The sequence below is a fragment of the Cherax quadricarinatus genome, chromosome 19 (assembly GCF_038502225.1).
Source record: "Cherax quadricarinatus isolate ZL_2023a chromosome 19, ASM3850222v1, whole genome shotgun sequence".
In the NCBI taxonomy this organism is placed as follows: domain Eukaryota; kingdom Metazoa; phylum Arthropoda; class Malacostraca; order Decapoda; family Parastacidae; genus Cherax; species Cherax quadricarinatus.
The window spans coordinates 43,349,956-43,376,119 of record NC_091310.1 but is presented as its reverse complement, the minus strand read 5'-3'; the positions used below and the strand labels follow the sequence as shown (position 1 = coordinate 43,376,119).

Here is a 26,164-nt window from a genome sequence, read left to right as displayed (position 1 = left end):
CTGCTACTTCCTCTACCACTACTTCTCTTCTTCCTTTCCTACTACCTCTCTTGTCCCATCCCTGTCTACTGGCCTATATATACTCCCTCCTCCTCTCCTTTTTGTTAGCATGACTTTGTAAATGGTCCAAGTCAGACCGGAACGTTGTTATAAGCTCCTCCCTCCTACGTGCAGGTTTTTTGTGTATTTTTCCAGTCACAGTATTGTGCCTTTTGGTTATTTATACACATTTAAGTTTTATTGTAATAAACATTGAAAATAAAGGAGTTAAAAGTACAATTTAACCAGTAGGTTTTGCCCATAACTTTAAGTCCTTTATATTGAGGGCTTACTGTAGTTTCGTTAAAAAAAAAAAAAGAAAAAAAAAAAAGGATACTGGATGTGCAAGGAATATGTACAAAAGACAGATAATGTTTTGTGCGCTTCTTTTGTTGAATCTGAAGGAAGCAAAAATGAAGTGCTCGTTCTTTGCAGCAAATTAAACAAACCTGGACAGATGTTCATGCTGACTTAACACATTCTGGCAGGAAAGTAGCTACTGTATTTTTAATGTTTAGCTAAAAGTCTACTGAAAAAAGTTTATCCAAATATAAAAAGAGATTTTTTCACAATTTTGTGTTATTTGATTTGATTATTATAATCATAATTTTGTGATAACTATCAAAGCCATGGCCCTTGTGGTTTAGCGCTTCTTTTTTATTATAATAATAAAGCCATGGTGAAATGTATATTTTCCTGTTAGAGAAATCATGGAGAAATTTGTCGAGGGTTTGGTTTGCACCTACAAACCCACCTAACTTATTTTAAGAGATTAAAGCAATTAGACAAAAAGTCTGAGTACCTATGATGCCTCCAAGACAGTCAAAGCAGAGCTGCACTAGAGTTACTTCATCAAATATTTTAATACAAAAATTTTCTTCATATGGTAGGAAAAATGCATAAAACTTTTACAAAATGCTAATATTCTAAAAATTATTATACGTGCTAAAAAAGCTACTGATCTAAAAAAATATAAGCCCCTAAAATATATTTTTTCCTAAACTGGTTAGGTAAGGCTTACTTGATCAGAATGTCATAAAATATGTAAAGCAACACCACTTACCACCCTTCCAAAGCAGTATTAAAAAGTGCTACCAAGTGAAATGCAAATGGGTGCCGAAGTGGCCATGTGTGCACTGACTACATTAGTAATGATTTATGAATAAAAGTATTTTATTCATTTTCTAAAATAAATCTAATACAATATTTCTTTTTAGGATGTGTGTGGAGTGACATTCTTATCAAGAATACCTCACCTAGCCTTAATTTTTCTTGAAGGATTGTGTCACTGGGTATTAAGTAGAAATAAAGCTTAATAAGGAACTCCTCTCTGGAATATCAGCTAAAAAATAATGTTGGTAATAAGTGGTACCTTTAAATTTAAAATTTATCTATTGTCCATAAAAGGTTTCTCAGCAGTGAATGACCTTAAGTGGTATGAGTTCTAAGATGGCCATCAAGACTACTCCTGAAGGCAGTTCTAAATGGACAGTGAGGGCATGCAAATGGTTTTTCCCCAGAATGAGTACGAAGGTGAACATCAAGGTGATCTTTGCGTGCTGCACGATGTGGGCAATATGGGCAAGCAAAGGTACGTTCACCCGTATGTGTCCGAACATGACGCTCCAGGTGAGATGGGAACAGAAAGGCCTTTGGGCATAATGGGCAGGTGTACTGACGTCTTGGAATACCCATACCTCCAGCAACATTGCCACCCACAATGGCGCTGCTATCCTCACCATTATCAGTGCCATCAGTCACCTGGAAAATATTACCATTAGTTATTTGTAATTACCAGTACATACATACTTACTATGTACAGGTGAAGTGCTTTTCATAAATATAAAAACGCTTCCAATAATAATAGTAGTCAAAATATAAATATTGCATAAGCTCGCAGAGTACTACCATTGCTCCCTTCAATAAGGGGGTCCCCTTGAAGAGAATGAATTATTATTATTATAATCAAAAAGAAGCGCTAAGCCACAAGGACTATACAGATGAAGAGAATGAAAGGGCTCTTGATCCGAGGAATTGAACCTCTTGTTCCCTTCCTCAGATCTAATTTGAATACCCTATCCCCCAACTCTCCCACTATCTATATAATGGGTTTAGTGCTTAGTTTTGATGATAATAATTCCACTCTCCATTTGGCTTCATAAGTGGGGAAATTTGCAACTTTTGTAAAATCAAGGTTCTAGGCAGAAAAAAAGGACTACTTTCATCCCTGGGCTAATGTAGGTTCCATTGGTAGTGCTGTAGTGGTCATGTTACTGGTAACAAAAATTTTTGTTTTAATACTCTTGGGTGTCAGGAACGGATTAATTGCATTTACATTATTTCTTATGGGGAAAATTGATTCGAAAATCGTCTATTTCGATAATAGCCCCACGTCCAGGAACGGATTATGGACGATTATTGAGGGATCACTGTATATATACGTATATATATATATATATATATATATATATATATATATATATATATATATATATATATATATATATACAGCAGGGCCCCGCTTTACGGCGTTCCGCTAATATGGACATTTCAAATTATGACCAAAACTCGCTAAACGGCTCCCCCCACCTGTCTTTCTAATACAGTCACAGCGGCCCACCGAGTTTGTTTACATTCTCCCTGAGCACATCTCCTTATTATGTCTGGAAACTTTCCAAAATTTCAAGTATTTTAAAGTTATTGTATATTTTATATGTATTGTACTTGATAATTAAACTTGTGTACACCTGTACCTAAATAAACTTACACACTGTGCTGGCATGTAGGTACACATTAAAATCACTAAGAGTCTCTCTACTCTTGATGCAATAATAATAATAATAATAATAATAATAATAATAATAATAATAATAATAATAATAATCATCTCTTGGGCGCATTAATGTCGCATATTACGTTAATATAGACATTTCCCTTAATCTATCTATGATATTTTTTTCAAAATTATATAAGAAACACATTATGTAACACACAAACATGATACATGCACCCACAGTATAAAAATTTATACAAATATATATGAGGTGTTTACCAAACGGTTTGTAGAAGTGTCGGAAGAATTACGTTTTCTCTAGCCCGTCACCTGTTACTAGGGATAACTGTAGAAAAATATTCCTTTCGTATGCCTTCACTTTATAGCTATAATTCTGTACTAACTTGTACACAGTGTAAGAGTATTTGTTTCGTGATTTAATTATTATAATAATAATAAAAATATTATAAGGTAAAAGTTTCACAAACTCTTACAAATGTACATGAATGAACTAAAACTGGACACGTATTAATACCATCTATTTCGCCTGACCGAGTGATCGTCCACAACCTGTTCAGTTTGTTTGTTTACGCTGTCTGAGCTCGGTGTATCATTAAATGTTGTATATTACGTTAATATACACATTTTCATTAATCCATCCGTGATATTTTTTTCAAAATTACATAATAAACACGATACATAACATAAATACATAACATATGTGTAGAGAACCTAGGATAACCCAAAAAAGTCAGTGACTTACTTCCATTGCCTTTACTCAGAGCATCATTTCTTCTCAAAATGATGTTACATGAGAATGGGAGTGTTCTTTATTTATTCTACCGTATCAATGTAGAGACAACCTGTACACAATGTAACTTGTACACAAACCAGACGTGTACACTGTTTGCAAAACTTACCTTCGCCTGGTTAGTTTACGTAACTCTGCGCCTGTCCTCTCTCATGCACTCATTCTTTCTCTCTGGTATGGTAGCCTGGCTGACTACCATACATACCACACTTGATTTTTTACAATAAATACTACTCATCTCACCCTATATTTTAAGGTAAGTAATGAGTGAACTGTATATACATTTTATCGCTCTGGGATGCTTAAATATCATAGAATAGTATGTGTGGGTGGGGTGGCCTGGTATGGTAGCCTGGCTGACTACCATACATACCACACTTGATTTCTTACAATAAATGCTACTTGTCTCACCCTAGAATAAGACTATAAATATATTAAGGTAAGTAATGAGTGCACTATGTGTGTATTGTACTTTTTTATTGTTTTTTGATGCCTGGTTCTATTGCTAACATAATATATGTTAGTGTAAACTTGTTATCTAGTGTTTTTGTATGCATTTGTAAGTGGAAAAAAAGGGTGTTCCACTTTACGGCGGTTTCCGCTTTATGGCGGTAGCCTGGAACCTAAGCCGCCGTATGTGGGGCCCTCCTGTATATATATATATATATATATATATATATATATATATATATATATATATATATATATATATATATATATATATATATATATATATATATATATATTTTAAGAAGTCGGCCGTCTCCCACTGAAGCAGGGTAACCCAAAAAGGAAGAAAATCCCCAAAAAGAAAATACTTTCATCATGATTCAACACTTTCACCTCACTCACACATAATCACTGTTTTTGCAGAGGTGCCCAGAATACAACAGCTTAGAAGCATATAGTACATATAAAGATACACAACATATCCCTCCAAACTGCCAATATCTCGAACCCCTCCTTTAGAGTGCAAGCATTGTACTTCCCATTTCCAGGACTCAGGTCCGGCTATATAAAAATAACCAGTTTCCCTGAATCCCTTCACTAAATATTACTCTGCTCACACCCCAACAGCTCGTCAGGTCCCAAATACCATTCGTTTCCATTCACTCCTATCGAACACGCTCACACACGCTTGCTGGAAGTCCAAGCCCCTCGCCCACAAAACCTCCTTTACCCCTTCCTTCTAACCTTCCTTCTAACCCCGCCTTCCTTTCCCTACAGATTTATACGCTCTCCATGTCATTCTACTTTGATCCATTCTCTCTAAATGACCAAACCACCTCAACAACCCCTCTTCATTCCTCTGACTAATACTTTTATTAACTCCACACCTCCTCCTAATTTCCACACTCCGAATTTTCTGCATAATATTTACACCACTCATTGCCCTTAGACAGGACATCTCCAATGCCTCCATATGTGTGTGTATATATATATATATATATATATATATATATATATATATATATATATATATATATATATATATATATATATATATATATATATATATATATTATATATATATATATATATATATATATATATATATATATATATATATATATATATATATATATATATATATGCCCTACTCTGCCTCCCCACACATCTTCCACACCTCCCTTTCCTCCACTGCCCGCCACAAGGGCAGGAGACCTCTCTCCTCCCCCCCACCACCTCCATGAACCACATGCAGTTTGTGCCATGTGGCATTTTCCCTTCAGCTTGGGCTTACCACAGAGTTTGAGGTATGGCAGATGATGCAGCCAGCCAGCCACAAAACCAGGGAAACAGTGCACCCAGCAATGAAATAAGAGGCACATGTCAGGTGTGTGGAGTGTTTCGAGCACGCAACAGGGATGGCCTTATTCGTGCACACCATGGGTGTGCGGGATCACATATGCCCCCAGCAGAGAGCAGATCACAGCCTTCACAGGCAGATGACAATTCCAATGGCAACCTCCTCATTTGCAATAACCTTCTGCTGGCACTCAAATCCACTGCTAGCAGTACCCTATCCCACATCCCTAAAGTGGCTTGCCCATATGCAGCAGGGAAATTCACAGACCTTCTTAAGCAGGATGACCCCCTACCCTGCCTTCCTTCCCCTGCAGATTTATACACTCTCCATGTCATTCTTCTTTGATCCATTCTCTCTAAATGACCAAACCACCTCAACAACCCCTCTTCAGCCCTATGACTAATACTTTTTATTAACTCCACACCTTCTCCTAATTTCCAGCCGGGCTACCATACCAGGCCAACCCACCCACACATACTATTCTATGATATTTAAGCATCCCAGAGCGATAAAATGTATATACAGTTCACTCATTACTTACCTTAAAATATTTGTAGTCTTAATGTAGGGTCAGGAGTAAGTAAATGAGATAAAACGAATAAATGAGAGAGAGAAAGAATGAGTGCATGAGAGAGTACAGGTGCAGAGTTATGTAAACAAACCAGGCGAAGGTAAGTTTTGTAAACGAAGTGTACACGTCTGGTTTGTGTACAAGTTACATTGTGTACAGGTTGTCTCTACATTGATACGGTAGAATAAATAAAGAAGAACACTCCCATTCTCATGTAACATCATTTTGAGAAGAAATGATGCTCTGAGTGAAGGCAATGGAAATAAGTCACTCTGACTTTTTTGGGTTATCCTAGGTTCTCTACACATATGTTGTTATGTATGATAATCTATGTAACTGTATTTGTATATACCTGAATAAACTTACCTGGAGTTTACCTGGAGAGAGTTTCGGGGGTCAACGCCCCCGCGGCCCGGTCTGTGACCAGGCCTCCTGGTGGATCAGCGCCTGATCAACCAGGCTGTTGCTGCTGGCTGCACGCAAACCAACGTACGAGCCACAGCCCGGCTGATCAGGAACTGACTTTAGGTGCTTGTCCAGTGCCAGCTTGAAGACTGCCAGGGGTCTGTTGGTAATCCCCCTTATGTGTGCTGGGAGGCAGTTGAACAGTCTCGGGCCCCTGACACTTATTGTATGGTCTCTTAACGTGCTAGTGACACCCCTGCTTTTCATTGGGGGGATGGTGCATCGTCTGCCAAGTCTTTTGCTTTCGTAGTGAGTGATTTTCGTGTGCAAGTTCGGTACTAGTCCCTCTAGGATTTTCCAGGTGTATATAATCATGTATCTCTCCCTCCTGCGTTCCAGGGAATACAGGTTTAGAAACCTCAAGCGCTCCCAGTAATTGAGGTGTTTTATCTCCGTTATGCGCGCCGTGAAAGTTCTCTGTACATTTTCTAGGTCGGCAATTTCACCTGCCTTGAATGGTGCTGTTAGAGTGCAGCCTAGATAGAACAAGTGACCTGAAGAGTGTCATCATGGGCTTGGCCTCCCTAGTTTTGAAGGTTCTCATTATCCATCCTGTCATTTTTCTAGCAGATGCGATTGATACAATGTTATGGTCCTTGAAGGTGAGATCCTCCGACATAATCACTCCCAGGTCTTTGACGTTGGTGTTTCGCTCTATTTTGTGGCCAGAATTCGTTTTGTACTCTGATGAAGATTTAATTTCCTCATGTTTACCATATCTGAGTAATTGAAATTTCTCATCGTTGAACTTCATATTGTTTTCTGCAGCCCACTGAAAGATTTGGTTGATGTCCGCCTGGAGCCTTGCAGTGTCTGCAATGGAAGACACTGTCATGCAGATTCGGGTGTCATCTGCAAAGGAAGACACGGTGCTGTGGCTGACATCCTTGTCTATGTCGGATATGAGGATGAGGAACAAGATGGGAGCTAGTACTGTGCCTTGTGGAACAGAGCTTTTCACCGTAGCTGCCTCGGACTTTACTCTGTTGACGACTACTCTCTGTGTTCTGTTAGTGAGGAAATTATAGATCCATCGACCGACTTTTCCTGTTATTCCTTTAGCGCGCATTTTGTGCGCTATTACGCCATGGTCACACTTGTCGAAGGCTTTTGCAAAGTCTGTATATATTACATCTGCATTCTTTTTGTCTTCTAGTGCATTTAGGACCTTGTCGTAGTGATCCAGTAGTTGAGACAGACAGGAGCAACCTGTTCTAAACCCATGTTGCCCTGGGTTGTGTAACTGATGGGTTTCTAGATGGGTGGTGATCTTGCTTCTTAGGACCCTTTCAAAGATTTTTATGATATGGGATGTTAGTGCTATTGGTCTGTAGTTCTTTGCTGTTGCTTTACTGCCCCCTTTGTGGAGTGGGGCTATGTCTGTTGTTTTTAGTAACTGAGGGACGACCCCCGTGTCCATGCTCCCTCTCCATAGGATGGAAAAGGCTCGTGATAGGGGCTTCTTGCAGTTCTTGATGAACACAGAGTTCCATGAGTCTGGCCCTGGGGCAGAGTGCATGGGCATGTCATTTATCGCCTGTTTGAAGTCATTTGGCGTCAGGATAACATCGGATAGGCTTGTGTTAATCAAATTTTGTGGCTCTCTCATAAAAAATTCATTTTGATCTTCGACTCTCAGTCTGGTTAGCGGCTTGCTAAAAACTGAGTCATATTGGGACTTGAGTAGCTCACTCATTTCCTTGCTGTCATCTGTGTAGGACCCATCTTGTTTAAGTAGGGGCCCAATACTGGACGTTGTTCTCGATTTTGATTTGGCATAGGAGAAGAAATACTTTGCGTTTCTTTCAATTTCATTTATGGCTTTTAGTTCTTCCCGCGATTCCTGACTCCTAAAGGATTCTTTTAGCTTAAGTTCGATGCTTGCTATTTCTCTGACCAGTGTCTCCCTGCGCATTTCAGATATATTGACCTCTTTGAGCCGCTCTGTTATTCTTTTCCGTTGCCTGTAAAGGGCGAATAAGGGGGAATAATTTTCTACAGTTACCCCCAGTAACACATTTTCTCTTATGTTAGATTAGAGAAAATGTTATTCTTGGCGTCACTTATACAAGTTATCTGGCTACCACATCTCATATTTATGTTTATTTATTCTATTGTGGGGTGTATTTATCATCTTTTTATGTTATGTATCGTGTTTATTATATAATTTTGAAAAAATATCATAGATGGATTAATGAAAATGTGTATTTAACGTAATATACGACATTTAAATGAGACTCGATGATTATTATTATCATTACTAATATCACGTCTGGAGACATAAGACACTCTTACTGATTTTAATGTGTACCTGCATGCCAGCACAGTATGTAAGTTTATTTAAGTACAGGTATACATTTGTGCACACATACAGAGGTACAAAAAAAATACAGATAAGAGCAGTATGCCAAAGCCACTTATACTATGCATAGCATTACGGGCTGGCTTAAAATTAACTTAAGATTAACTAAGGAATGATTATTATTATTATTATAATCAAAAAGAAGCGCTAAGCCACAAGGACTATACAGCGCTGCTACTAAGCAATGATGAAATCAGTGATAAAACATTAATGTAAACAGATAACTATAAAGCACAAGTGAGTATTACAAAGACAGGTCATATGGTTGCATTCAGTTAGGTAGTGATTCTGTTAGGTAGTGTATTTAAAAAATAATAAAGTTAGATTGGGTTTTAGGTTTAACATTTATGTGATATAATTGTGAGAAACATTTAAGATATACAATTTATAATGTTCAGTTATTCAGTATTTATTTGGTTTTGGGTGAGTAAGTAATCTTTGAGAAGAGACTTGAATTTATAAACAGGTTGTGTTTCTTTTATATTTACAGGTAATGAATTCCAGATTTTAGGGCCTTTTATGTGCATTGAGTTTTTGCATAGTGTGAGATGGACACGAGGAACATCAAAGAGTGATCTGTGCCTTGTGTTATGGTCATGTGTTCTGTTGAGGTTGGCAAGGAGATGTTTGAGGGGAGGGTTAATATCAGAGTTAAGTGTTCTATGTATGTAATAGGTGCAGTAATAAGTATGGATGTTTTGTATGGTGAGTAGGTTTAGTGTATTGAATATTGGTGGAGTGTGCTGCCTGTAGTGAGAATTTGTTATCATTCTAACTGCAGCCTTTTGTTGGGTAATTAGTGGTCTGAGATGGTTAATTGTTGTTGAGCCCCATGCACAAATTCCATAGGTGAGATAGGGGTAAATAAGAGAGTGATATAGGGCCAGGAGGGCTGACTGTGGAACATAGTACCGTATCTTCAATAGTATGCCTACAGTCTTGGAAATTTTCTTAGAAATTTGATGTATATGTGTATGAAATTTGAGTCTATTATCAAGGTGGATTCCTAAGAATTTTCCCTCTGTTAGTTTTGTGATAGGTGATCCATTTATCATTATGTTAAGAGGGACATCTGTAGCTCTGTTACCAAACTGAATGAAGTAGGTTTTGTCAATGTTTAGTGTAAGTTTGTTAGTCCTCATCCAGGTAGATATTTTCTGTAATTCGGTATTTACAGTATTGGCTAGCGTGACTGGGCTCGGGTGAGAGAAGACGTATGTAGTGTCATCTGCAAATAGTGTGGGTTTGAGTAATTGCGAAGCATTTGGAAGGTCATTTATGTATAGGAGAAAGAGAAGAGGGCCAAGGACACTTCCCTGTGGGACACCAACTGTAATTGGTTGTGCAGAAGAGTTTGCCCCATTTGCGTACACATATTGGCTTCTGTTGCTGAGGTAAGACTTGAGGTAGTTGAGGGAGTGCCCTCTTATACCATAGTGTGACAATTTTACGTGGAGCAAGTCATGGTCAACTGTATCAAAAGCTTTACGTAAGTCAATGAAGATCCCCAGTGGGACTTCTTTTTTCTCTATTGCAGTGTATATATGTTCTAGCATGTGTATAATAGCATCATTAGTATTTTTATTAGGCCTGAATCCAAATTGGCAGGGGTTGAGTATGTTTTGGGAGATAAGGTAGGAGTAGATTCGTTTATGAATTAATTTTTCGAAGATTTTTGAGAGAGGGTGTAAGTTGGATATTGGCCTATAGTTATTCAACTCTGTTTGGTCTCCTCCTTTGTGGATCGGGGTGACCCTTGCTATTTTGAGTACTGTAGGGAAGGTGGAGGATTCAATGGATTTGTTAAAGAGTGTTGCAATGATTGGTGATAGCACTTGTGACACTTTTTTGTATATAAGGGGTGGTAAGGTATTTAAATCTCCTGCCTTGTTTTTTAGTGCGTTGATAATAAGGGAGACTTCGTATGGGTTAGTCGGAGCTAGGAACAGTGTGTTCGGGTAGTTGCCGGTGAGGTAGTCATTTGGTGGGGTATCTGAGCTTGGGATTTTATTGGCAAGGTTTTGTCCTATAGTGGAGAAGAAATCATTGAGTCTGTTTGCTGTTTCTGTTGGTAGGAGTTGGGGTTCATCTGTTTTTGCTAATTTTATTTCGCTATTTCGTGATATCTTTTTTGTTCCCAGAATTTCTGATAGGGTTTTCCAGGTCTTTTTTATATCACCTCGTAAGTTGGATAATCTGTTCTCATAATACAATTTTTTTGCCCTTCTTATCAGGCTGGTTAGGATTGACGAGTAACGTTTTGTTTGGTCTCTGGTTATGTGACCCATTCTGTACTGTTTTTCATATTGGTGTTTTGTATTTATGGATTTGAGAATGCTGGGTGTTAGCCAGGGACTGTTCAGTCTCTTTGCTGTCATCTGTTTAGTTTTTTTAGGGCAGTGCTTGTTATACATAAGTATAATTATCAGAGTATATATAAAATATGAAATAACTTTTAAAAACATTTGAAATTTTGGAGTTTCCAGACAAAATGGAGAGACTTAGTGCTTACTGAGCTCACGAAGAATGTAAACAAACAGAGTGGGGTGTGGTGATCGTATTAGAAAGTCAGGTGGGAGGAGCCGTATAGCGAGTTTTGGTCATAATTTGAAATGACCGTATTAGCGGAACGCCGTAAAGCGGGGCCCTGCTGTATATATATTTATATATATTTATATATATTTATATATATATATATTTATATATATTTATATATATTTATATATATATAATGTGTATATATATATATATATATATACAGTGGACCCCCGCATAACGATGGCATCACATAGCGATTTTTCCGCATAACGATTACTTTTATCGCAAAATTTTTGCCGCGCATACCGATTAAAAACCCGCTTACCGATTTTCGTCCGAGACGCGTCCAATGTGCCCTCACATGTGCCGGCCGTCCCATTGTTTACCAGCCAGCCTCCGCGGTAACATCCAAGCATACACTCGGAATATTTCGTATTATTACAGTGTTTTCGGTGCTGTTTCTGGAAAATAAGTGACCATGGGCCCCAAGAAAGCTTCTAGTGCCAACCCTGTGGTAAAAAGGGTGAGAATTAGTATGGAAATTAAGAAAGATTTTGAAGGGTTTGGGGCTAACCCTGAGAAGCCTATGCCAGTTGTGGAATCCATTGTGCCTACTTCAAAGATTAAGGAAATGTGTGCACAGTGGGTTGAACTGCAAACCTTTATAGATGAAAATCACCCTGACACAGCTGTTGCAAGCCGTGCTGGTGACTATTTCAATGACAATGTTATGGCCCATTTTAGGAAAGTCTTGAAGGAACGGGAGGTACAGAGCTCTATGGACAGATTTGTTGTGCGACAGAGGTCCAGTGACTCTCAAGCTGGTCCTAGTGGCATTAAAAGAAGAAGGGAAGTAACCCCAGAAAAGGACTTGCTACCTCAAGTCCTAATGGAAGGGGATTCCCCTTCTAAACAGTAAGAAGATAATGCTCTCCCCTCCTCCCATCCCATCAATCATCACCAGATCTTCAATAAAAGTAAGTGTCATTTAATTGTGCATGCCTTTTTCAGTTTGTGTGTATTAAAATTAACATTTCATGTGGTAAAAAAAAATTTTTTTCATACTTTTGGGCGTCTTGCACGGATTAATTTTATTTCCATTATTTCTTATGGGGAAAATTCATTCGCATAACGATTATTTCGCATAACGATGAGCCCTCTTGCACGGATTAAAATCGTTAACCGGGGGTCCACTGTATATATATATATATATATATATATATATATATTATTATTTATATTATTATTTATTATCACACCGGCCGATTCCCACCAAGGCAGGGTGGCCCGAAAAAGAAAAACTTTCACCATCATTCACTCCATCACTGTCTTGCCAGAAGGGTGCTTTACACTACAGTTTTTAAACTGCAACATTAACACCCCTCCTTCAGAGTGCAGGCACTGTACTTCCCATCTCCAGAACTCAAGTCCGGCCTGCCGGTTTCCCTGAATCCCTTCATAACTGTTACTTTGCTCACACTCCAACAGCACGTCAAGTATTAAAAACCATTTGTCTCCATTCACTCCTATCAAACACGCTCACGCATGCCTGCTGGAAGTCCAAGCCCCTCGCACACAAAACCTCCTTTACCCCCTCCCTCCAACCCTTCCTAGGCCGACCCCTACCCCGCCTTCCTTCCACTACAGACTGATACACTCTTGAAGTCATTCTGTTTCGCTCCATTCTCTCTACATGTCCGAACCACCTCAACAACCCTTCCTCAGCCCTCTGGACAACAGTTTTGGTAATCCCGCACCTCCTCCTAACTTCCAAACTACTAATTCTCTGCATTATATTCACACCACACATTGCCCTCAGACATGACATCTCCACTGCCTCCAGCCTTCTCCTCGCTGCAACATTCATCACCCACGCTTCACACCCATATAAGAGCGTTGGTAAAACTATACTCTCATACATTCCCCTCTTTGCCTCCAAGGACAAAGTTCTTTGTCTCCACAGACTCCTAAGTGCACCACTCACTCTTTTTCCCTCATCAATTCTATGATTCACCTCATCTTTCATAGACCCATCCGCTGACACGTCCACTCCCAAATATCTGAATACGTTCACCTCCTCCATACTCTCTCCCTCCAATCTGATATTCAATCTTTCATCACCTAATCTTTTTGTTATCCTCATAACCTTACTCTTTCCTGTATTCACCTTTAATTTTCTTCTTTTGCACACCCTACCAAATTCATCCACCAATCTCTGCAACTTCTCTTCAGAATCTCCCAAGAGCACAGTGTCATCAGCAAAGAGCAGCTGTGACAACTCCCACTTTGTGTGTGATTCTTTATCTTTTAACTCCACGCCTCTTGCCAAGACCCTCGCATTTACTTCTCTTACAACCCCATCTATAAATATATTAAACAACCACGGTGACATCACACATCCTTGTCTAAGGCCTACTTTTACTGGGAAAAAATTTCCCTCTTTCCTACATACTCTAACTTGAGCCTCACTATCCTCGTAAAAACTCTTCACTGCTTTCAGTAACCTACCTCCTACACCATACACTTGCAACATCTGCCACATTGCCCCCCTATCCACCCTGTCATACGCCTTTTCCAAATCCATAAATGCCACAAAGACCTCTTTAGCCTTATCTAAATACTGTTCACTTATATGTTTCACTGTAAACACCTGGTCCACACACCCCCTACCTTTCCTAAAGCCTCCTTGTTCATCTGCTATCCTATTCTCCGTCTTACTCTTAATTCTTTCAATTATAACTCTACCATACACTTTACCAGGTACACTCAACAGACTTATCCCCCTATAATTTTTGCACTCTCTTTTATCCCCTTTGCCTTTATACAAAGGAACTATGCATGCTCTCTGCCAATCCCTAGGTACCTTACCCTCTTCCATACATTTATTAAATAATTGCACCAACCACTCCAAAACTATATCCCCACCTGCTTTTAACATTTCTATCTTTATCCCATCAATCCCGGCTGCCTTACCCCCTTTCATTTTACCTACTGCCTCACGAACTTCCCCCACACTCACAACTGGCTCTTCCTCACTCCTACAAGATGTTATTCCTCCTTGCCCTATACACGAAATCACAGCTTCCCTATCTTCATCAACATTTAACAATTCCTCAAAATATTCCTTCCATCTTCCCAATACCTCTAACTCTCCATTTAATAACTCTCCTCTCCTATTTTTAACTGACAAATCAATTTGTTCTCTAGGCTTTCTTAACTTGTTAATCTCACTCCAAAACTTTTTCTTATTTTCAACAAAATTTGTTGATAACATCTCACCCACTCTCTCATTTGCTCTCTTTTTACATTGCTTCACCACTCTCTTAACCTCTCTCTTTTTCTCCATATACTCTTCCCTCCTTGCATCACTTCTACTTTGTAAAAACTTCTCATATGCTAACTTTTTCTCCCTTACTACTCTCTTTACATCATCATTCCACCAATCGCTCCTCTTCCCTCCTGCACCCACTTTCCTGTAACCACAAACTTCTGCTGAACACTCTAACACTACATTTTTAAACCTACCCCATACCTCTTCGACCCCATTGCCTATGCTCTCATTAGCCCATCTATCCTCCAATAGCTGTTTATATCTTACCCTAACTGCCTCCTCTTTTAGTTTATAAACCTTCACCTCTCTCTTCCCTGATGCTTCTATTCTCCTTGTATCCCATCTACCTTTTACTCTCAGTGTAGCTACAACTAGAAAGTGATCTGATATATCTGTGGCCCCTCTATAAACATGTACATCCTGAAGTCTACTCAACAGTCTTTTATCTACCAATACATAATCCAACAAACTACTGTCATTTCGCCCTACATCATATCGTGTATACTTATTTATCCTCTTTTTCTTAAAATATGTATTACCTATAACTAAACCCCTTTCTATACAAAGTTCAATCAAAGGGCTCCCATTATCATTTACACCTGGCACCCCAAACTTACCTACCACACCCTCTCTAAAAGTTTCTCCTACTTTAGCATTCAAGTCCCCTACCACAATTACTCTCTCACTTGGTTCAAAGGCTCCTATACATTCACTTAACATCTCCCAAAATCTCTCTCTCTCCTCTGCATTCCTCTCTTCTCCAGGTGCATACACGCTTATTATGACCCACTTCTCGCATCCAACCTTTACTTTAATCCACATAATTCTTGAATTTACACATTCATATTCTCTTTTCTCCTTCCATAACTGATCATTTAACATTACTGCTACCCCTTCCTTTGCTCTAACTCTCTCAGATACTCCAGATTTAATCCCATTTATTTCCCCCCACTGAAACTCTCCTACCCCCTTCAGCTTTGTTTCGCTTAGGGCCAGGACATCCAACTTCTTTTCATTCATAACATCAGCAATCATCTGTTTCTTGTCATCCGCACTACATCCACGCACATTTAAGCAACCCAGTTTTATAAAGTTTTTCTTCTTCTCTTTTTTAGTAATTGTATACAGGAGAAGGGGTTACTAGCCCATTGCTCCCGGCATTTTAGTCGCCTCATACGACACGCATGGCTTACGGAGGAAAGATTCTTTTCCACTTCCCCATGGACAATAGAAGAAATAAAAAAAGAACAAGAGCTATTTAGAAAAAGGAGAAAAACCTAGATGTATGTATATATATATATGCATGTGCGTGTCTGTGAAGTGTGACCAAAGTGTAAGTAGGAGTAGCAAGATATCCCTGTTATCTTAGCGTGTTTATGAGACAGAAAAAGAAACCAGCAATCCTACCATCATGCAAAACAGTTACAGGTTTTTGTTTCACAGTCATCTGGCAGGACGGTAGTACTTCCCTGGGTGGTTGCTGTCTACCAACCTACTACCTATATATATATATATATATATATATATATATATATATATATATATATATATATATATATATATATATATATATATATATATATATATCTTTCTTTCAACACACCGGCCGTATCCCACCAAGGCAGGGTGGCCCAAAAAGAAAAACGAAAGTTTCTCTTAAATTTAGTAATTTATACAGAAGGGGTTACTAGCCCCTTGCTCCCGGCATTTTAGTCGCCTCTTACAACACGCATGGCTTACGGAGGAAGAATTCTGTTCCACTTCCCCATGGAGATAAGAGGAAATAAAGAACAAGAACTAGAAAGAAAATAGAAGAATACCTAGAGGGGTGTGTATATATATGCTTGTACATGTATGTGTAGTGTGACCTAAGTGTAAGTAGAAGTAGCAAGACATACCTGAAATCTTGCATGTTTATGAGACAGACAAAAGACAACAGCAATCCTACCATCATGTAAAACAATTACAGGTTTTCGTTGCACACTCACTTGGCAGGACGGTAGTACCTCCCTGGGTGGTTGCTGTTTACCAACCTACTACCTAGATTATATATATATTTATTTATATATATATATATATTTATTTATATATATATATATTTATTTATATATATATATATTTATATATATATAGATACATGTATATATATATATATATATATATATATATATATATATATATATATATATATACAGTGGACCCCTGGTTTACGATCAGCTCCCAATGCAACCAATTATGTAAGTGTATTTATGTAAGTGCGTTTGTACGTGTATGTTTGGGGGTCTGAAATGGACCAATCTAATTCACAATATTCCTTATGGGAACAAATTCATTCAGTAATGGCACCTGAACATACTTCTGGAATGAAATAATATCGTAAACCGGGGGTCCACTGTACAGTGGACCCCCGCATAACGATTACCTCCGAATGCGACCAGTTATGTAAGTGTATTTATGTAAGTGCGTTTGTACGTGTATGTTTGGGGGTCTGAAATGGACTAATCTACTTCACGATATTTCTTATGGGAACAAATTCGGTCAGTACTGGCACCTGAACATACTTCTGGAGTGAAGAAATATCGTTAACCGGGGTCCACTGTATATATATATATACATGTATATATATATATATATATATATATATATATATATATATATATATATATATATATATATATTAAAGGTAGTAGGTTGGTAGACAGCAACCGCCCAGGGAGGTACTACCGTCCTGCCAAGTGAGTGTAAAACTGAAGCCTGTAATTGTTTTACACGATGGTAGGATTGCTGGTGTCTTTTTTTTTCTGTCTCATACACATGCAAGATTTCAGGTACGTCTTGCTACTTCTACTTACACTTAGGTCACACTACACATACATGTACAAGCATATATACGTATACACACCCCTTTGGGTTTTCTTCTATTTTCTTTCTAGTTCTTGTTCTTGTTTATTTCCTCTTACCTCCATGGGGAAGTGGAACAGAATTCTTCCTCCGTAAGCCATGCTTGTTGTAAGAGGTGACTAAAATGCCGGGAGCAAGGGGCTAGTAACCCCTTCTTCTGTATATATTACTAAATGTAAAAGGAGAAACTTTCGTTTTTTGGGCCACCCCGCTTCAGTGGGATACAGCCAGTGTGTTGAATGAAGAAAGAATATATATATATATATATATATATATATATATATATATATATATATATATATATATATATATATATATATATATATATACAGGAAGGCCCCGCTTTACGACGTCATATTAGTAATGATAATAATAATCATCGAGTCATTTAAATGTCATATATTACGTTAATATACACATTTTCATTAATCCATCCATGATATTTTTTTCAAAATTATATAATAAACACGATGCATAACATATAAATAAGATAAATACACCCCACAGTAGAATAAATAAACATAAATGTGAGATGTGGTAGCAGACGACTTGCACAAGTGACGCCATATTAGAAATGATAATAATAATAATAACAATACTCACTGAGTCTCATTAAATGTCGTATATTACGTTAATATACACATTTTCATTAATCCATCCATGATATTTTTTTTCAAAATTATATAATAAACACGATACATAACATAAAAAGATGATAAATACACCACACAATAGAATAAATAAACATAAATATAAGATGTGGGAGCCACATAACTTGTACAAGTGACGGCAAGAATAACATTTTCTCTAATCTAACATAAGAGAAAATGTGTTACTGGGGGTAACTGTAGAAAATTATTCCTTTCGTATGTATGTAAGTAAGTTTATTCAGGTATACACAAATACAGTTACATAGATTATCATACATAACAACATACGTGTAGAGAACCTAGGATAACCCAAAAAAGTCAGTGTGACTTATTTCCATTGCCTTCACTCAGAGCTTCATTTCTTCTCAAAATGATGTTACATGAGAATGGGAGTGTTCTTCTTTATTAATTCTACCGTATCAATGTAGAGACAACCTGTACACAATGTAACTTGTACACAAACCAGACGTGTACACTTCGTTTGTTTACAAAACTTACCTTCGCCTGGTTTGTTTACATAACTCTGCGCCTGCCCCCTCTCATGTACTCATTCTTTCTCTCTCTCATTTATTCGTTTTATCTCATTTACTTACTCCTGACCCTACATTAAGACTACAAATATTTTAAGGTAAGTAATGAGTGTACTGTATATACATTTTATCGCTCTGGGATGCTTAAATATCATAGAATAGTATGTGTGGGTGGGTTGGCCTGGTATGGTAGCCCGGCTGACTACCATACATACCACACTTGATTTCTTACAATAAATACTACTTGTCTCACCCTAGATTAAGATTATAAATATTTTAAGGTAAGTAATGAGTGCACTATGTGTGTATTGTACTTTTTTATTGTTTTTTGATGCCTGGTTCTATTGCTAACTTAATATATGTTAGTGTAAACTTGTTATCTAGTGTTTGTATGCGTTTATAAGTGGAAAAAAAGGGTGTTCCACTTTACGGCGGTTTCCGCTTTACGGCGGTAGCCTGGAACCTAACCTGCTGTATAAGTGGGGCCCTCCTGTATATATATATATATATATTTATATATATAAATTTATATATATAAATATATATATAGATATATATATATATATAAATATATTACATACATACATACATACATATATATATATATATATATATATATATATATATATATATATATATATATATATATATATATATTACATACATACATACATACATATATATATATATATATATATATATATATATATATATATATATATATATATATATACATGTATATATATATATGGCAAGACGTGTGGCGGGCTAGCTGCGGGATTTTCAATTATAACTCCGGATCAACGAGGCTGACCAGGTTAAGACTCAACAGGACTTATTGTGAATACTCTGGGAAGATTCCAGTGAAGCGAGAAGACATTTCAGTGCACCGTTTCAAGGTAAGTTGTGGAAGTGTTGTGCAGTTTGTGAATGTTGGTGAGTGGTGGTAGTGAGGAAGACGGCCAGTGGAGGGGTGGGGAAGTACAAGGCCTACACTGTGTATGAGTACCGGCCAAGATTATCGTACATATAAACCTCGAAAAGCTCTTATAAAAACATGTATATCCAGCACCATGCACCATGCTTCCAGTTAACTTGGAAATGATTGTGTCGATGCATGGACTATTTAGAGGCATATGTTATGGAAAAACAATGTGAAATAAATGTTAACGAGGGAGTGACCAGTCAGTGCATCCACCCCCACGTCACGGGGGTGGGTGGAAGAGGCGGGATGTGTAACTAGATGGTGAGTGAACACATTGGTTCAGCAGTGCCCATACCCACATTATTCATAGTGTACATGGGAAACAAATAAAGTTATGTGTATTGTAAGACAGTGTGAACAACATATAATGCACAAGTCCATGTGTATTGTACTTCCCGAGATAACCCCACTCAACAACCTGCGCCTCCCCCACCTAATTCCCAGGGGAAGTTTTCCCCTTCCCCTCCCAGCCCCTCAAACTCCACCAGGCCACCACGGTCAAGTTCACTACCTTCCACACACCATACCCACCCAGCATGTCATATTCCACTCCTATTGTCTAGTCTAGCAGATGGATGCCAACCAGGAGGAAGCAAGCAGCCAGGGAAATGGCACGGTTGGCAATACTAGGAGAGGCAAGTGTCGGTCATGCTTACAGCTTCGTTGTCTCAACTCGAATGGTTTCCTCCGCAAACACGGTAGTTGCCCTGGTTCAGGATGTCCTCCTGTGGAAAGTGATGATCCAGAGCCACCTCAGGCACCTGAACCCTCTCCAACAGATTTCATCTCATCAGACAATCTCTTGGAAGCAATTAAAGCAACAGGTACCAGGACACTCACACATATTCCCAAAGCAGCCCGTCCACACGCAGCTGGGAAACTTACAGACCTCCTGAAAAAAGTAAACGATGGTTCCACTATCTTAAATGCTCCACCAACCATCAAGGCATGGCACAACTTACTACTTTTTGGCAATGTCTGCTTAGCTGTGCTGGAAAGAAGGGGAAAGAGGCTAGCCTCAATGATAATTAAATCCTTAAGAGATTTTCCTAGAGTTGATAACCTCATTCGCCTTCCCCGTCAACACAAAAAAGGGAGAGGCAGAACCCCCACTCACTCTACTGACAGTGAAAAAGTCAGAGTCCAGGTGAGCAAGAAAATTGAAGAGGGCAACACAGTGGGGGCAATAAGAATTATTACCAGTGAAGATACAGTTGCTCCCAGGGATGCTGACACAGCTGAAGCACTTAGAGGAAAGCACCCTGCCAGGGAAACCAGTGGCACCAACAGTTCCAACACCTCTGTCCCCACTATGGAACCATTGATAGTGGAAGACTCAGACATTTACAAAGCAATAATGTCATTCCCATCTGGCTCTGCTGGGGGTTACACTGGAATAAGGGCACAGCATTTAAAGGAAATGGTTAATCCAGTTATTGGGGAAATTGCAGAGACACTGCTTTCAGAGATCACAAGGTTCATCAACAATTCCTTGGCTGGTCTGATCCCTGATGAAATTAGACCTTTCTTTTTTGGTGCAACACTTTGTGCACTTAAAAAGAAGGATGGAGGAATTCGGCCAATTGCAGTAGGCAACACCTTACGCCGCCTCGTATCCAAAGCTGCTGTCCGAAGTATTTGTGCACAGGCAGCCATGATGCTTCAACCAAACCAGCTTGGCTTTGGGGTCTCTCAAGGAAGTGAAGCAGCGGTTCATGCAACAAGGGCGTATATCAACAACCTGCCTGAGGACAATGCAGTGGTAAAATTAGATTTCAAGAATGCGTTCAATCTCCTGAAAAGAGACGTGGTATTAGCAGCAGTACAAGAACATTTCCCTGGTCTCTTCCCTTTTGTTTCAGCTGGGTATAGCAAGGAATCAATGCTTCTCTTTGGAGAGCATGAAATTACATCATCGGAGGGTGTCCAACAAGGAGATCCTCTTGCACCATTTCTCTTCTGTATAGCAGTTAGGGAAATCACAGTCAGACTGACCAGCGAGCTAAACATCTGGTTCCTAGATGATGGCACACTAGCAGGTACAAAAGAGTCCCTCCTACATGACCTTACACAGGTAATGACACGGGGACAGGAAATGGGTCTCATCCTGAATCCATCCAAATGTGAAATTATCTCAGTCAGTCAACAAGTGATAAATGCAGTGAGATCAAAACTACCAGGAGCAGCAGTCAATGCCCCCACAAATAGTGTCTTGCTAGGAGCACCTCTGGGAAGCAATGCCATTGACACAATTCTCAGGAAGAAATTGGAAGAGTTAAGGAGAATGGAACAACGAATAGGCAATCTGGACACCCACGATGCCTTGTACCTTCTCACAAAATGCTTGAGTCTGCCCAGGTTGACATATTTCCTAAGATGTGCACCTTCATATGATAACCCTATACTGCACGAATATGACAGTATTCTGAGGCAGATTTTTACGAAAGTACTTAACCTTACTCTAGAAGACGGGCAGTGGAACCAAGCTACACTTCCAGTCAGACTAGGAGGCATTGGTGTCCGCAAGTCATCACAGATTGCGTTACCTGCTTTTCTGTCCTCGTGTATTGCATCCAGAGAGCTTGTAGCAGCGATTCTCCCTGAACATCTTAGGGACAAGATAGGAGTCCAGGACCAAAAATTCATTGACGGAGCAATAATCTGGGATAATCTAACGGGCTCTGGAGCCAGACCTGCTCCCCCCAACAACTACAAACAATCGCACTGGGATGGTCCAATAGTGGAAAATATTGCCTCAACAATGCTTCAGAGTGTGTCAGGGAAGGATAAAGCCCGCCTCCTGGCAGTGAGAGCCCCTCATGCTGGGGACTTTTTGTTGGCTGTTCCCAACTCCAGCCTTGGCACACGTCTCGACCCACAGACCATCCGCATCGGTGTTGCCCTTCGACTTGCCGCCCCTATTCTCACCGAACACAGGTGTATTTGTGGCAGTGAAGCAGCAGACCGATTCGGGTACCATGGTCTTGTGTGCCGTAAATCCGAGGGAAAGATTGCAAGACATGAGGAGGTTAATAACATTATCAAGAGGAGCCTCACAACAGCTGGATGCCCAGCAGTAAGGGAGCCACCCCAACTATGCAGATCTGATGGCAGCCAGAAGCATCCAGATGGTATCACTCTTCAAGCCTGGACAGATGGGAAGCAGGTGGTGTGGGACTATACATGTGCATCTACCTTGGCTGATACCTATCTCCAATACACCAGGGAGGAAGGAGGGGCAGCTGCCAGCTTCAGGGAGTCCCAAAAGTCTAGAAAATATGGAGAACTTGCCCATCATTATATGTTTGTTCCCATAGGCTCAGAGACCCTTGGCTCATGGGGAAAGAGTGCATCTAAATTCCTTAAGGAGCTGGGAAAAAGACTCATCAGGGTAACTAGGGATCCCAGGGCAGCTAGTTTTCTGTTCCAGCGGCTCAGTGCGGCTGTTCAAAGGGGTAATGCCTGCTGCATTTTGGGCACACGCCCCAGCTCTGAGGAGCTGGATGAGATTTTCGCCTTATAATCGGTGATACACACGTAACAACATGTACCGTATATGCCACCATTATATCAACAGTGTATCTCTTAAATCTTCTGTACCATATTATGTAATAAAATATTCCTATTAGTAAAAAAAAATATATATCAAAAGATGGGGTGGTAGGGGAAGTGGAATATTCAAACGGCTTCAGGAAGAAATCCAAATATTTTTCCTTGAAGCCTTTTTATCCACTTCTCTGAGGCTATGGGTCCCACAATTTACACCAGAGGTGTATGTATATATATATATATATATATATATATATATATATATATATATATATATATATATATATATATATATATATATATATATATATATATATTTATTTATTTATTTATTTATTTAGTAATTTAAGCATACAAACAGAGGTACAAAAAATACAGGTAAGAGCAGCATGCCAAAGCCACTTATATGCATAGCATTACGGGCTGGCTTAAAATTAACTTAAGATTAACTAAGAAATGATGAAATCAGTGATAAAACTTTATTGTAAACAGATAACTATAAAGCACAAATGATTATTACAAAGACAGGTCATATGGTTGCTTGCATTGCTGTACATTCAGTTGAATGGAGTATTCTGTTAGGTAGTGTATTTAAAAAAATAATAAAGTTAGATTGGGTCCTAGGTTTAACATTTGTGTGATATAATTGTGAGTAACATATAGGATATACAATTTATAAGGTTCAGTTATTCAGTATTTATTTGGTTTTGAGTGAGTAAGTGATCTTTGAGAAGAGACATGAATTTATAAACAGGTAGTGTTTCTTTTATATTTACAGGTAATGAATTCCAGATTTTAGGGCCTTTTATGTGCATTGAGTTTTTGCATAGCGTGAGATGGACACGAGGAACATCAAAGAGTGATCTCTGCCTTGTGTTATGGTCATGTGTTCTGTTGAGGTTGGCAAGGAGATGTTTGAGGGGAGGGTTAATATCAGAGTTAAGTGTTCTATGTATGTAATAGGTGCAATAATAAGTATGGATGTTTTGTATGGTGAGTAGGTTGAGTGTTTTGAATATTGGTGGAGTGTGTTGCCTGTAGTGAGAATTTGTTATCATTCTAACTGCAGCTTTTTGTTGGGTAATTAGTGGTCTGAGATGGTTAATTGTTGTTGAGCCCCATGCACAAATTCCATAGGTGAGATAGGGGTAAATAAGAGAGTGATAAAGGGCCAGGAGGGCTGACTGTGGAACATAGTACCGTATTTTCGATAGTATGCCTACAGTCTTGGAAATTTTCTTAGAAATTTGTTGTATATGTGTATGAAATTTGAGTCTATTATCGAGGTGGATTCCTAGGAATTTTCCCTCTGTTAGCTTTGTGATAGGTGATCCGTTTATTGTTATGTTAAGAGGTACATCTGTAGCTCTGTTACCAAACTGAATGAAGTAGGTTTTGTCAATGTTTAGTGTAAGTTTGTTAGTCCTCATCCAGGTAGATATTTTCTGTAATTCGGTGTTTACAGTATTGGCTAACGTGACTGGGCTCGGGTGAGAGAAGACGTATGTAGTGTCATCTGCAAAAAGTGTGGGTTTGAGTAATTGCAAAGCATTTGGTAGGTCATTTATGTATAGGAGACAGAGAAGAGGGCCAAGGACACTTCCCTGTAGGACACCAACTGTAATTGGTTGTGCGGAAGAGCTTGCCCCATTTGCGTACACATATTGGCTTCTGTTGCTGGGGTAAGACTTGAGGTAGTTGAGGGAGTGCCCTCTAATACCATAGTGTGACAATTTTACGTGGAGCAAGTCATGGTCAACTGTATCAAAAGCTTTACGTAAGTCAATGAAGATCCCCAGTGGGACTTCTTTTTTCTCTATTGCAGTGTACGTATATATGTTCTAGCATGTGTATAATAGCATCATTAGTATTTTTATTAGGCCTGAATCCAAATTGGCAGGGGTTGAGAATGTTTTGGGAGATGAGGTAGAGTAGATTCGTTTATGAATTAATTTTTCGAAGATTTTTGAGAGAGGGTGTAAATTGGATATTGGCCTATAGTTATTCAACTCTGTTTGGTCTCCTCCTTTATGGATCGGGGTGACCCTTGCTATTTTGAGAACTGTAGGGAAGGTGGAGGATTCAATGGATTTGTTAAAGAGTGTTGCAATGATTGGTGATAGTACTTGTGACGCTTTTTTGTATATAAAGGGTGGTAAGGTATTTAAATCTCCTGCCTTGTTTTTCAGTGTGTTGATAATAAGGGAGACTTCGTATGGGTTAGTCGGAGCTAGGAACAGTGTGTTCGGGTAGTTGCCAGTGAGGTAGTCATTTGGTGGGGTATCTGAGCTTGGGATTTTATTGGCAAGGTCTTGACCTATAGTGGAGAAGAAATCATTGAGTCTGTTTGCTGTTTCTGTTGGTGGGAGTTGGGGTTCATCTGATTTTGCTAATTTTATTTCGCTATGTCGTGATATCTTTTTTGTTCCCAGAATTTCTGATAGGGTCTTACAGGTCTTTTTTATATCACCTCGTAAGTTGGATAATCTGTTCTCATAATACAATTTTTTTGCCCTTCTTATCAGGCTGGTTAGGATTGACGAGTAACGTTTTGTTTGGTCTCTGGTTATGTGACCCATTCTGTATTGTTTTTCATATCGGTGTTTTGTATTTATGGATTTGAGAATGCTGGGTGTTAGCCAGGGACTGTTCAGTCTCTTAGCTGTCATCTGTTTAGTTTTTTTAGGGCAGTGCTTGTTATAAATGTATTGGGTCTTTTTTTAGAAAATTATTAAAACATTCGTCAATATCTGTATAGATTTCTAGCTCAGTGTGCCAGTCAATGTTTGTTACTGCTGTTGTGAAGTTATTAATGGCTGCCTCATTGTGAAGTCTGAAGGTGACTTTAG

The 26,164-nt window shown here is 38.8% G+C and overlaps 1 protein-coding gene across 1 annotated transcript in view; it reads right to left on the bottom strand.

Moving 5' to 3' along the window:
- Positions 1 to 1,250: 1,250 nt before the first annotated feature.
- Positions 1,251 to 26,164, bottom strand: part of LOC128688374 (longitudinals lacking protein, isoforms H/M/V) — a 269,681-nt gene continuing 244,767 nt past the window's right edge. The window contains exon 7 of the mRNA XM_070086755.1: positions 1,251 to 1,800. Within this exon, the coding sequence (XP_069942856.1) occupies positions 1,468 to 1,800 (333 nt within the window). The 3' untranslated portion in view covers positions 1,251 to 1,467. The remainder of the gene's footprint in view (positions 1,801 to 26,164) is intronic.